This window comes from Otolemur garnettii, unplaced genomic scaffold (assembly GCF_000181295.1).
Source record: "Otolemur garnettii isolate 467f Iridium unplaced genomic scaffold, OtoGar3 scaffold00001, whole genome shotgun sequence".
Classification (NCBI taxonomy): domain Eukaryota; kingdom Metazoa; phylum Chordata; class Mammalia; order Primates; family Galagidae; genus Otolemur; species Otolemur garnettii.
In genome coordinates this window covers 72280326-72293742 of record NW_003852396.1, presented here as the reverse complement: position 1 = coordinate 72293742, position 13417 = coordinate 72280326, and the positions used below count along the sequence as shown (strand labels likewise).

General features: G+C 43.3%; 1 protein-coding gene and 1 pseudogene across 2 annotated transcripts in view; both read right to left on the bottom strand.

Annotated features, from left to right (window-relative positions):
* CUNH11orf49 (chromosome unknown C11orf49 homolog) overlaps nt 1–13417 on the bottom strand; it is a 189093-nt gene that overhangs the window by 24755 nt on the left and 150921 nt on the right. Inside the window, exon 4 of the mRNA XM_012803114.2 lies at nt 5488–5572. Coding sequence (XP_012658568.1) covers nt 5488–5572 — 85 coding nt within the window. The remainder of the gene's footprint in view (nt 1–5487; nt 5573–13417) is intronic.
* On the bottom strand, nt 2394–4231 carry LOC100961360 (annotated as a pseudogene). The gene has a single exon (XR_001161125.2). The product of XR_001161125.2 is annotated as a eukaryotic translation initiation factor 3 subunit L pseudogene (transcript).

Below are 13417 nucleotides of genomic sequence, written 5' to 3'. Positions count from 1 at the left end.
AAAAAAAAAAAAAAAAAAGAATTCTGGCTCAATTGCATGCTCTTAACATTAGAAAAGCTTCCCAGTCCATGGAGGAAGGACAGATAGAGACACTATGGTGATCATTTAGGGATAAAATTACTGAACTACTCCAATTGCTGCAGGAATGTATGAGGTGAAGGGGATCCCTGCTTGGACTGCCATCATGGAGTCTGTTTGCTCTTCCCTTTCCTGTGTTTCTAGCTCACACCTGCTGCCCTGGGGCCTGGTCATGATGTGTGTAGCACATGAGGCAGGCGCGTGTGAAGACACCATGCCCCTGCACAGGCTCTGGTTTACAGCTGCCTGTGGATTACATTCTTTTATGTACACATCATCACAGACTGCAGCCTCCTTCAATAGCTGTCCCCAGACCTTAGGGGCCTGAATAAAATAAGCCTGGCAGTGAGACGGGAGAGGGCAGTTCCTCTTCTAGCGATAGTCACTGTCTTGGAGGCTTAACAACTCTCATTTGTGATTCTGGTCAGATGTCTAGGCATGTGTGAGGAAGCTGGGATCCTGACCTTCAGGACAAAATGAGAACAGCTTAAACAATCAGGGAGTACTTTCTGGGATGTATCCAATTTTTCTACATACACACCAGCTGGAGTGGAGTGGGGAAAGAATGGCATTAAGGAGGTAGGTTGACACAGAAGCTTGATGCTCATAAATAGAGAGAAAACAAACTTCCCCTAAATCTGTATTCATCTCTATCTTTGCAGCCAGTACTACGTGGACTTCTGTTATTTATACTTGCATTCCCTCAATTCCCTGGCACAGCTATTAACATGGACTGGCTAGGAGGATTCCTCCTCCTCAAACTGAAAGGTCTGAGGTTTCTATCAAATAGCAGGTGTAAGGCACGGACGGGTAAGCTTCTGGCCACAAAACAGAGGAATACCACAGCAGAAGTTCCTTGCTACCAATAATTGTTGTACCTTGATCTCAAGTTTTAGTGTTTTTTAATAGGATTCTATCACTTACACCGTAATCTTGCAGTATTTACAGATATAGGATGGTTTGGAAGGGTTTAGGAAATTGGGTGGGGCAAATGCAAAGCTATGGCTGCCTGGGGTTAAAAATCACATATTGTTCAGAGATGGCAAAGACAAGATGGTGGCTATTCTGGAGTGATAGACACTAAGGGGATATATCACAAAGTAGTGGTAGCCAGTGACGGGTACCCAAGCAATCCTCTTCTAAATCAAGTTCCTTGGGCGGCACCTGTGGCTCAGTGAGCAGGGCGCCAGCCCCATATACCAAGGATGGCAGGTTTGAACCCGCCCCAGCCAAACTGCAACAAAACAATAGCTGGGCATTGTGGCAGGGGCCTGTAGTCCCAGCTACTAGGGAGGCTGAGACAAGAGAATTGCCTAAGCCCAAGAGCTGGAGGTTGCTGTGAGCTGTGACGTCACAGTGCTCTATTGAGGGTGACAAAATGAGACTGTCTCTAAAAAAATAAAATACTATAGAATAAAATAAATAAAACAAGTTCCTTGAGGGACAGGAACTATATCTTATTCATGACTGTGCTTCTTTTTTTTTTTTTTCCAGTTTTTGGCAAGGGCTGGGTTTGAACCTTCCACCTCTGGCATATGGGGCTGGTGCCCTACTCCTTTGAGCCACAGGCACCACCCATGACTGTGCTTCTTATGTACAGAATCCTGGCACAAAATCAGGACTCAAGAAATATTTGACAAAATGAAGCACTGACACATACTGTAACCTGGATGAGTCTTGAAAACATTATGCCACGTGACAGAAACCAGTAACAAAGACACACATACTATTCAATTCTTAAAATGCCCAGTGGATAAATCTATAGAGACAAAGTGGTTAGTGGTTGCCTAGTGCTGGGAAGGTTGAGGGAATTGGAGAGTAATGGCTAAGGGGTATAGGATTTCTTTTTAGAGTAAAGAAAATGTTCTAAAATTGATTGTGGTAATGGATACCCAACTCTGGAAATATATTAAAACCCACTGAATTTTATATTTTAAAGTGGTGAGGTATATGGTATATGAATTATACCCCCAAAAAGCCATTAAAAAAGAAAAATTTGATGAATAAGGAAATGAACAAATTAATTTAGTATACAGTTGCTGACTCTTGTTCTTGGAGTTACATAGAACTATGGGCTATTATAACCATGTAGAATGCCAGATAAGGAACATCCATTCACATACTCACTCAGATATTCATTCATTCAGCAGACATTTATGGAGTATCTAGCATGTATCTATGTACTCTGCTAAGTGACAGTGACTCAGTAGAAAACAAGATTGGCATAGATCGTACCTCCCCTTCTGGGGCATACACACTCACACTTACGGTTCCTTTCCTTTTTTTAATTTTTTATTTAAAATATCTTAGTCCTTTATTTGAATAGATTTCAACTCAGTTGACAGGCTGATGGCTGATCTAGGTAAAGATTTCATGGGGCAAAAACACTTCCCATCTATAATATCGAACAGATTCCTGATAAACATGGGTGTGAATGTCCTTAGGGTTTTTGTCCCATCTTCTTTAGGGTTCGATTAAGCTCCTCAAATTTGTGGATTTGGCGGATAAAGAAATCCCCATAGCGTCTGGCAACTTTGGTGTCTGCAATGTGGATCATGTCCTTATCAATGTAGAAGTCAACTTCGGAGGCTGACTGAAACTCGCCGTCTAGGGCAGAGATACCGCTGGTCCACACCAAGTTCTTCATCTTGTGTTTGAAGACAAGAAGCTGGATCCGGAACTCCTGCTCCGTGAGGTCTAGGAAGCCAGCTAGTTTGGCCACTGGTATGGTGGTGTAGAGCTTGAGGAAGCTGTGGATAGTTGAGAGCTGGGCCTGCTGCTGCACTTCATCAGCAAACACCTTCAGCTGCTGCAGGAAGGGCTCTTTGTGGTAGTTTGGATGCACGTTGTCATAGTTGGGCGCTACAGGCAACAGGAACTTGGGGCAGGAGTAGCTGAAAAGTTTCTCATAAACCTGTGGGTCACCTTTCTGCATGCGTAGCATCTTGTCCCCATACTTCTTCCGCAGCTGGAGGTGAATGCTCTCATTGATACGCATTGGGTACATAGTGAGGGTGATGGCCAGCAGTGCGTGCATCTGCTCATTCTGCTTATTAATCATCTCATACTTATACGTGGTCCTCTGGAACATACTCTTGGTCCTTTGGATGTAGAGGAGGATGTCGGCAAAGACCCGAATGGCATCCTGGTAGCGACGCATCATCAAATATGCAAAACCGACGTAATGGTATGTGGTATCTTGGCACTCTGGTACACGGGAATACATGCTCTTCTTGTTCAGTTCAATGTTCTCCAACACTTTGATGGCTTGGTAGTAATCCTCCAATAAGGAGTGCAGGCGCAGAAGCCCCACCAGGCTGAAGTAACCAAGCATCTTGTAGAGGGAGTGCCGTCCATACTCCCCAGCCACACTCTCAGGGTCACCTTTGTTTGTGTATACTTCCAACTGCCAGTTGATGTTGGATTTGTCTACTAAGGAATGGAGGACATTGAGGACACTGTGAACATTCCAGATTTTGGGATTGGAACGAAGGAAGTCAATCTCCTCCTCTGAATTCTTGGCAGTCTTACAGCGGTACTGACTAAATGACTGAAACTGGTAGATGAACTCATCAATGATATCCCAGAGCCACCGATTGGGTAGTTCAAGGGGAGCAGGACCGTCAGCATTAAGAATCTAGTTGAAGAGATTGCAGTAGTTGTAGTAAGATTCAAACCTCTGCTCCAAGGAGGGCCCCCCACTGACTTTGGCATATATGTGCCTGTAGTATAATTCTTTGTATAAAATCAAGAAGACAGCATCACTGCCAACCTGTGGAGCAATGGCTTCAGCCTCAGGCCAAGGTGTATTCTTGAAGAATCTTTCAGTCAGCTGTTCTCATAGATGTCCTGGATCTCATATACCTTCTGGTCAATGGCATCACTGGAGACACGACTGGCCTGTAGCTCATACACTTTCTGATAAATCAAATCCGAGACAGTTTTGTGGAAATACTGAATGAAGTTTTTGATCACTTCAGGGATCACCTGATAGGTCTGCTGTTCATATTGACGTTCATAAGCAAGGTCCTGCTTGGGATCTCCTGTGTGCATATCATAGTCGCCTGGGTAGGCATATGGGTCATAAGCCGTCTCAGACTCACAGTTATCAGCTTGATAGGACATGGCTGCGGCGCTAGGGAACACCACCAGAAAGAGCGAGAAGAGCGGCCCGCCCTACGTCAGGAGGCCGGAAGTTCACCCTCTCCTTTTTTTTTTTTTTTTATAAGTTCTCAGTGTTTAGGAATACTGAGTATTTTCCCAAAAATATTTGGTGCTGAATCTTCCTTAAAAGATCTGATCCCAAAGTGAAACTATCATGGAAATTTGAAGCTAACTCCACTTGGCTGCTTTTAAATTATAAGAGATCATTTCCCATGCTTTTTTCTGCTAAGAAAAAAAATCCATGGCTTTGCGCCTGTAGCTCAGTGAGCAGAGCACCGGCCACATAGACTGAAGCTGGTCGGTTCAAGCCCTGCCTGGGTCTGCTAAACAACAATGACAACTGCAACCAAAAAATAGCTGGGCATTGTGGCAGGCACCTATGGTCCCAGCCAGTTGGGGGGCTAAGGCAAGAGAATCACTTGAGCCCAAGAGTTTGAGGTTGTTGCGAGCCTATGACGCTACAGCCCTCTATTGGGGGCAACAAAGTGAGACTGTCACCAAAAAAAAAGTTAACAGTTTTTATAAAGTTTAAGTGAGATGATTAAGGTAAATGAATTTAAATGGAACAGTGAAGTTAAATGTAATCAATATGATTTAGGGAAGCTGGGCATTTTTCAGAAAACAAGATTTGTCTTATACTTCCATTTACAACCTAGCTAAGTTATAAAGTGCTAAATAAGTAAAAGTTAATTGAAGCGTAGTCCAACTACCTCATGTGGTTAAAATATGTGAATGACAGTGAAACCAAACACAGAAATTAGAAGCTTCTAATTATTTCTGCCAAGTCCTGGTTCTGGACTAATCTAATCTTGAAAATGTCTTTTCAGCATAAATACTACAATTTGCCCTTCCCTCAATTGGGACTTTATCACCTTCATGCCCTTCCGGTCCCCAACCTCAACCCTCTTCCTTTCAAGTCACTGCCAACTCTTGCCCCCTCTATTCTCAGAATATCTTCTAGAGGGTGTGTGTGTGTGTGTCTGAGTACTTTGTTTTTTGTTTTTGTTTTTATGCCTCTTCATCTCACTACCCTCCAACTCTATCTCCAGACCCTGAGGCTCCCCACAGAAACCACAAAGGATCACTTGGCTTCCCTTTGGAAAAGTAGCAATCCCAAATAGTCCCCTTTCCAAATGCCAGTATCTTTTCTAATGGGTTTTTTCTTCATTTTTATACATTTCAAGTTTTCCAAGAAGCAGTGGCCAACAGAGAGCTGAGTTGGTTTTAAAAGTCTAGGAGACATACCTGGCTGCTTTCTGAGTAAGCTCCAGTGGGAAATCGGGGCACAGTAATTGCAGCAAACAGTGATATTCTTTCATGGTCAGCAGATCTGAAATGGAAACGGAAAGGAACATGTTAGGTCTTTGCATTTCAGGTTACTGTTCTCTTTTTGGTCATTTCACGAGTTTCAGGCCTAGTCTTGGTAGAACTGCTCTTTTAAAGCTGAGTTCTCAACCACTGCTACTTTCATTGCTAGTAGCAACGAAAATAATTTTATGGTTGGGGGTCACCACAATATGAGGAACTGTATTAAAGGGTCACGACATTATAGGAAGGTTGAGAACCACTGTTAGTGGTGTACTAGCCACTAAACTCTATGGGTAAGATTTTAAGATCAATATTTTTACAAACCTTTTTAATATTTTTACAAGCCCTGGGTGGGAGGCACCCAGTTACATTTTTTCTTTTTTTGAGACAGAGTCTGGCTCTGTCACCTGAGCTAGAGTGCTATGGCATTAGCCTAACTCACAGCAACCCCAAACCCTTGGGTTCAAGTGATCCTTCTGCCTCAGCCTCCTGAGTATCTGAAACTATGGGTATTTGCCACAATGCCCAGCTAATTTTTCCATTTTTAATAGAGATGAGGGTCTCACCCTTGCTCAGGCTTGTCTTGAACTCCTAAGCTCAAGAAAACCTCCTGCCTGGGCCTCCCAGAATGCTAGGAATACAGGTGTGAGCCACCACTCTTGGCTATACTCAGTTACATTTTGACCAAAGGCGCTTCACTAGTTTGAAAATGGTCCAGTGAAGGGAGAAAAGAAGGGAGGAACCTTTATCAGCTCTCTCAGTTTGGTTTTCCTTATATATAAAAATCTGGAAGAACTGGTCATTTCAAAGCTGGATAAAATCTGCTAAATTCTCTGGCATGGTAATATTCACTACCACATGCCCAAAGCCCATCCATAGAATACCTGGGAGCAGTGCTAAGGCAAGCAGTCCTGCAGTGTAGGGAGAGGAAGAGTACATCATGGAAACCCACAGACTTATCACTCTGTTATCCAGCGTTGCAGTAGGCTGGTTACTTTTGGATGCTTGAACACAACTCTGGTCATCCTAATACAGGAAGCCAAGACAAAGGTCCAAAATAATACCATCAAGGCAATCAAGGCAAATGATTCCTGATAAACAGAAGCAATGCTTTGGGAGAGATAATAGGACGAGGCTTTGTGGTATAGCAGAAAACCCAGACAGACAAATCTCAGAGAGGTTTATAGTATACCAAAGGAAAAGGCATGCACTGATGTTGAAAAGCTGTTCTGTTACTACATGTACTAAAGCCAAAAAATTTTAGATCAGCCAAACACCAGTAATCTGCAAGTATTACCCTATATCAAGTATTTCAAATATGGAAAGACATGGTAATGCTAAAACAGGAGCAATCTACTCTGAAGCCAAAGTGACTGGGAGGAGGATGGGCAAGAAGAGAAAATCCAGAGGACATGGCAACATTTGGGGAATGAAGATGATGATCACAGGCACTTGGTTTCTTGGACCCAACTTACCCCAAGCCACAGGAATCCAGATCTCCTGCCCCTGTTAGTTTGGTTGATGCTTTTCCAAGACAAACCCCCTAAACCTCTAGGGATAGGCCTGGGTTCCTACTGCTTTTTCATCAAAGCTCAATTCAAGGTGGGGGCAGAGAGTTAGACTAACCACACTGCGAAAGTCAGGGACACCAAAGGAACAGACTCAGCGTCAATGTAGGTCAAAGGATCAATATGGCTTTTGTGGCCTTCTTCTTTGCCACAATGGGGTGTGCACTTTCCTCTCCTCACTTGCCTGACCTCGGGCACAGCCTGGCAGGAGGTCTTGTTCTTCAAGGGAGGGAGTAATAGCCACTCATGATCTCACAGACTTGGGGTGAGGAATAGGATAAGCAAAGGGAAGGGAGAAAAGCCACTGAATCTAATATGCTCCCACTTTATTCTCATTCCAGAATTCCCCATGGAGAGAGAGGAGTGATTTCTGGCAAGCAGTAAAGAAAGTTGTATCCTTGCATCAGTGCTCCTCCAGGCTATACTGTGGTAGACGTATCTGACAGCACTCTTGGTGGAAGTCAAAGTGTTTCAAAGGAATTTACATTTATTCCCCAAATTACCTACAAAATTAGGTTTATCTTCCTTGGGAATATAAACATGGCAAAGAAAAATGAGAAATCTAGAGAGAGAAAGAAAGTTATTTAAGAAAGACACAAGCTGATCGAGGTGGCTCACGCCTATAATCCTAGCACTCCGGAAGGCTGAGGTAGGTGGGTGGACTGTCCTCACAGGTTGGAGACCAGCCTGAGCAAGACCGAGACCCCATCTTTTTTTTTTTTTTTTCGAGACAGAGACTTATTGTGTTGTCCTCGGTAGAGTGCTGTGTCATCATAGCTCACAGCAACCTCAAACTCTTGGGCTTAAGCAATTCTCTTGCCTCAGCCTCCCAAGTAGCTGGAACTACAGGCACCCGCTACAACCCCCAGCTATTTTTTGTTGCAGTTGTCATTGTTGTTTAGCTGGCCCGGGCTGGGTTTGAACCCACCACCCTTGGTGCATGTGGCCAGCTCCGTAACCACTGAGCTATAGACGCCGAGCCAAGACCCCATCTTTAAAAATAGCTGAGAGTTGTGGCTGGAGCCTGTAGTTCTAGTTACTTTGGCGGTTGAGGCAAGAGAATTACTTGAGCCCAAGAGTTTGAGGTTACTGTGAGCTATGATGCTTTAGGTTATTCTAACTCATGTGCTTCAAATAGTTGTTTCCCAAGGACAGAAGAATGTTTTACAAAAATCCCTTTATACTTCTCTAATGTAATAAAAGGCTCTTAAAAATACTAAAAACAGACAGGCTGTTTTCTTTGCCATATTTATATTCCCATGAGTTCAAGACCATCCTTAGCCAGAGTGACACCCGTCTCTAAAAAATAGCTGGGCATTGTGATGGGTGCCTGTAGTCCCAACTACTTGGGAAGCTGAGGCAAGATGATTACTTGAGCCTAAGAGTTAGAGGTTGCTGTGAGCTATGACATTACAGCACTCTACCATTGGTGACAAAGTGAGATTCTGTCTCCAAAAAAAAAACCCCCAAAAATACTAAAACCAGAATACATCCTGCTCACAATTCTGGAACTCCACTATCTTAAATGTTAAGTGAGGCAGGTAGTCAGATAAAGAGATTAATAAAAATACAAGCAGATAAGCAACTTGTTTTTGGAGACAGAGTCTCACTTTGTCACCCTTGGTAGAGTGCTGTGGTCTTACAGCTCACAGCAACTTCAAATTCTTGGGTCCAAGTGATTCTCTTGTCTCAGTCTCCCAAGCAGCTAGGTCTATAGGTGCCCATCACAACACCAGCTATTGTTAGGGACAGGGTCTCACTCTGGCTCAGGTTGGTCTCGAACTCATGAGCTCAATCTACCCACCTTGGCCTCCCAGAGTGCTACGATTACAGGCGTGAGCCACCATGCCCTGCCCAAATAAACAACTTTTAATTGTGGAAGAGAGTAGTTCTTTTTTTTTTTTTTTTTTTGAGATAGTCTCACTATGTCGCCCTTAGTAGACAGTAGAGTGCCATAGCATCATAGCTCACAGCAACCTCAAACTCGGGCTCAAGCAATTCTCTTGCCTTAGCCTCCTAACTAGCTGAGACTACAGGTACCCGCCATAATGCCAGGGTATTTTTTTGTTGTTGTTATTGTTGTCGTTGTTTAGCAGGTCCAGGCCAGGTTCAAACCCACATAGCCCTGGTGTATATGGCTGGCGCCCTAACCATTGAGCTATGGGCACCGAGCTGGAAGAGAGTAGTTCTAATACTACTAAAGTACTGACTAGATAATATTAAGGCTGCATGATTTCAAAGGAGAGGCACCTGCCACTTGGAAACATTCCTTGGTTGGTGTACAGTGAGCATATGGTAAGACTTGTTCCACAGTCAGAACACTGAAGAGCATCTGGGAGCTGTCCCCTTCTTGCTCCATAGAGTAGGGTTCAAATCTTGGCTCTGAAATTTAGCAGGTATGTAACCTGGGCAAACTGCTTAATCTCTTTAAATCTTAGTCTCTTGGCCGTAAAATGGAAATAATAATACCTACTTTTCAGGTTTGAAGTTAACTATAAAAGACATTAGCAGAATGTTTAGAACTTATAATACCAAACAATGGGAGCTGTTTGGTTTTATTTTTAAATCCTGGGAGAGGGGAGGGGTGGGGAGGGAGTGTCTATTTTTGGACATTCTTCTGCTGCTCATTCATTTAACATTGCCATGTGCCTCTTCTGTTCCAAACACAGTGTCACTATGAAGCTCTTGAGGCTTACACTTGGACATAAGTTAATCTTTTTTTTTTTTTCTTTTTTGAGACAGTTTCACTTTGTCGCTCTCAGTAGAGTGCTGTAATGTCACAGCTCACAGCAACCTTAAACTCCTGGGCTCAAATGATTCTCTTGCCTCAGCCTCCCGAGTAGCTGGGACTATAGTTGATTGCCACAGTGCCCAGCTATATTTTTAGAGATGGTGGCTAGGAGGGGTCACACTGTGGCTCAGGCTGGATTCGAGCTCAGGCAATCCACCCGCCTCAGCCTCCCAGAGTGCTGAGATTACAGGCGTAAGCCACTGTGCCTGGTTGTGCTCAGCTTTTGAAGGAGCTCTCTTAACCTTCACAGCAACCTTGTGAAGGAGACTCCAAGTCCTGTATCACAGATAAGCGCATATAAGTTTAGAGAGATGAAATAACCTGGTGAGCAAGGAGAGGAGGAGGGTCCAAAGCCCAAGGGCCAGGAAGGGAGCCTGTCTTCACACTGCAAGATCTCTGGCTGAGGGCTGAAGGGGCTTCATGATATAGCTAACGTTTATTGAGCACATATTATGGGCCAGGGACTGTTCCTGTAAGGAGTTTACATGTGTTACCACATCTAATAGTCGCTATTGTTATCCACAGTTCACAGACACAAAAACTAAGGTCAGGCACACTTAAGAGGTAGAACTGGCAGTCTGACTCCAAAGGTTACCCAGCTAATATGTTCAGCACTTTGATCTTATCAACCATAATATGTGAACGTTTAAGAGCTTGTTTTCCCTTCCAAACAAACGGCAGGAGCTAAATATCTCCAGGTGAACTGGATCAAGAAGACAATTCAAGGGAACTTGGATTTTTCAGATAAGATATTTGAATAATTACTGTCAACAGGAAAGACAGAAGCTGCAACATAGCAGCCTGAGCAAGGCCAGAGGCCACAAGGTTGGGGGAGGATGAATACACCTGTGGTGATACCACCATCTCTCATGCCCACCCACCTGCCAGCTGCTTTGTCCTGGCAGGTACAGGGATGCTTTCTCTAAAGGAACCCCCTACAATTAGGAAAGCTTCAACCAGCCAGTCCTGCAAGTACAAAGGGAAAGACATAAGAAGGCTTTAGTTTAAGATCAAAATCAGAACACTCTCCACAAATTGATGCATCTCTTTTTGTGGGTGGTCAGAACTGTTAAAATTTCTTCTTCTTAGGCTTGTATATTAGTCTCACCAACTGTATGTCTGGCTCGGGACTTGAGGTTTTTACACCCGTGATCCTATCATCTCCAGAGGCAGCACAGTGTAGCATTGTGGCTAATAGCATGAACTTTAGAGCTAGACGGCCTGGGTCCAAATCCTAGCTTTGCCATTGACTTCAAATTACTTGACCTTCATATTCTTCATGCCTTGGTTTCCCCATCTATGAAATGATAGTATGAACATTGTAGGGCTGCTGTGAGTTAAAGGAAAGTACTTAGGACAGTATCTGACCATGATAAGGGCCATCTGTTAGGATTTGCTATTATCATTTTAGAAACAATGCAACTAGGGCTCAGAGAGGTTAATTATTTTCCTATGGAAACCCTAGGAAGAGGTCTGTGATTCAGACCTAAGCCTATCACAGGCTCCAAATGTCTTTTAAGTTCCACCCCAGCAGGTGGGATCCAGCTGGTTTGTGAAGGACTTAACGTCTGATGATAGGATTGTTCATGCCAGGTGACGGACGGAGTTTATATCTGAGATTTTATATCTAAGTTAAATAACAGATACCCTTCTCACAGGCCACATTAAAGAAGGCAGGGTAGTTGGGCAGGGCAGCTGTATTACTGCAGAGCTGAGACTCTGTAATCAGATGTCCTGGCTTCAAAACCTAGCCACTAGCAAAACTTGGACAAGTCATAATCTGAATCTTAGTTTCCTTGTCTTAAAGATGTGAATAACCATAGTACCTACCTAATGGAATAAAAAAAATCAAAAGAGATAATTTATATACAAGGTACTTTTCTTTTTTTCTTTTCTTTTCTTTCTTTCTTTTTTTTTTTTAAGAGACAGAGTCTCATTTTGTCGCCCTCAGTAGAGTGCCGTGATGTCACAGCTCACAACAACTTCCAGCTCTTGGGCTTAGGTGATTCTTTTGCCTCTGTTTCCAGAGTAGTTGGGACTATGGGTGCCCGCCATGACGCCCAGCTATTTTTTTGTTGCAGTTTGGCCGAGGCTGGGTTCGAACTGGCCTCCCTCAGTATATGGTGCTGGCACCCTACTCACTAAGCCACAGGAGCCTCCCTATAAAGTACTTTTCTGAAAGCAATTGGCAAAGTGCTCAGTAAATGGTAGCATTTTTTATAATTATTAACTCACTAAAACTTGAAGTCCTGAAATTAAGGCATCTTTGGACTTAATTAACACACTTAATGCGATGCCTGGCATATTAAAATAAGTATCTGTTGAAGGAATGAATGAATAAAAACATGCATCACATAGTGACACAAATCAAAATTCCACAGAGACAAGTTCTAGGTACTGTGTGAACACAAAGAGGGGGGCACAGGAAGCATTTCTACAAACTTAGGGGGATATGAGGAGAAGCCAGGAGCTGTAAAGTGCTAAAAATGGAAAATGTCCTATTTGATAGGCACTACAATGCTCAACAAACACAATAATCATGGCAAGTGTACTACATTTCATGGGGTTGTTGACTCTTAGAACCTTCTCAACAGGCTGGGTGCGGTGGCTCATGCCTCTAATCCTAGCACTCTGAGAGGCCGAGGCAGGTGGATTGCCCTGAGCTCATAGGTTCAAGACCAGTCTGAGCCAGAGTGAGAACCTGTCTCTAAAAATAGCCGGGCATTGTGGTGGGCACCTATAGTCCCAGCCACTAGGGAGGATGAGGCAAGAGAATCACTTGAGCCCAAGAGTTAGAGGTTGTACTCTACCAAGGGTGACAAAGTGAGACTTGTCTCAAAAAAAAAAAAAAAAGAACCTTCTCAACAAGTGCTCACAATTCAATCAGCTGGAATATTTATTTTCATAGGACCTCATCACCAATTTTTTTTTTTTTTTGAGACAGAGTCTTACTCTGTTCCCCAGGCTAGAGTGCTATGTTATCAGCCTAGCTCACAGCAACCTCAGTCTCTTGGGTTCAAGTGATCCTCCTGCTTTAGCTCCCAAGTAGCTGGGACTACAGGTGCCCACTTCAACGCTCAGCTAATTTTTTGTATTTTTAGTAGAGATGGGGTCTTGCTCTTGCTTAGACTGGTCTTGAACTCCTGATCTCAAGCAATCTGCCTGCCTCAGCCTTCCAGAGTTCTAGGATTACAAGCATGAGCCACCACTCCTGCCCACACCAATTTTATTATGAAAACCAGTTAAGTCTAGGGTTCACTTCATAGAAATTCACTTTACAAACATTGTTACAACTCTAGCATGGATATATTGCTTTGAAGATACAACAGTGCCTTAACTCAAAATATTCTTTTGTTGGTTATCTCCACTCTATTCCTAAAGAGTGACAGATGAGATTATTTTAGCTAAGAGAACTAATCTAGGTCTCTCTCACATTTTCTCTCCCATGAGAGGGTCCCACTTCTAACTCTCTTTGGAAGTGCTCTAAACTTTCTTTGTTTTTTTTTTT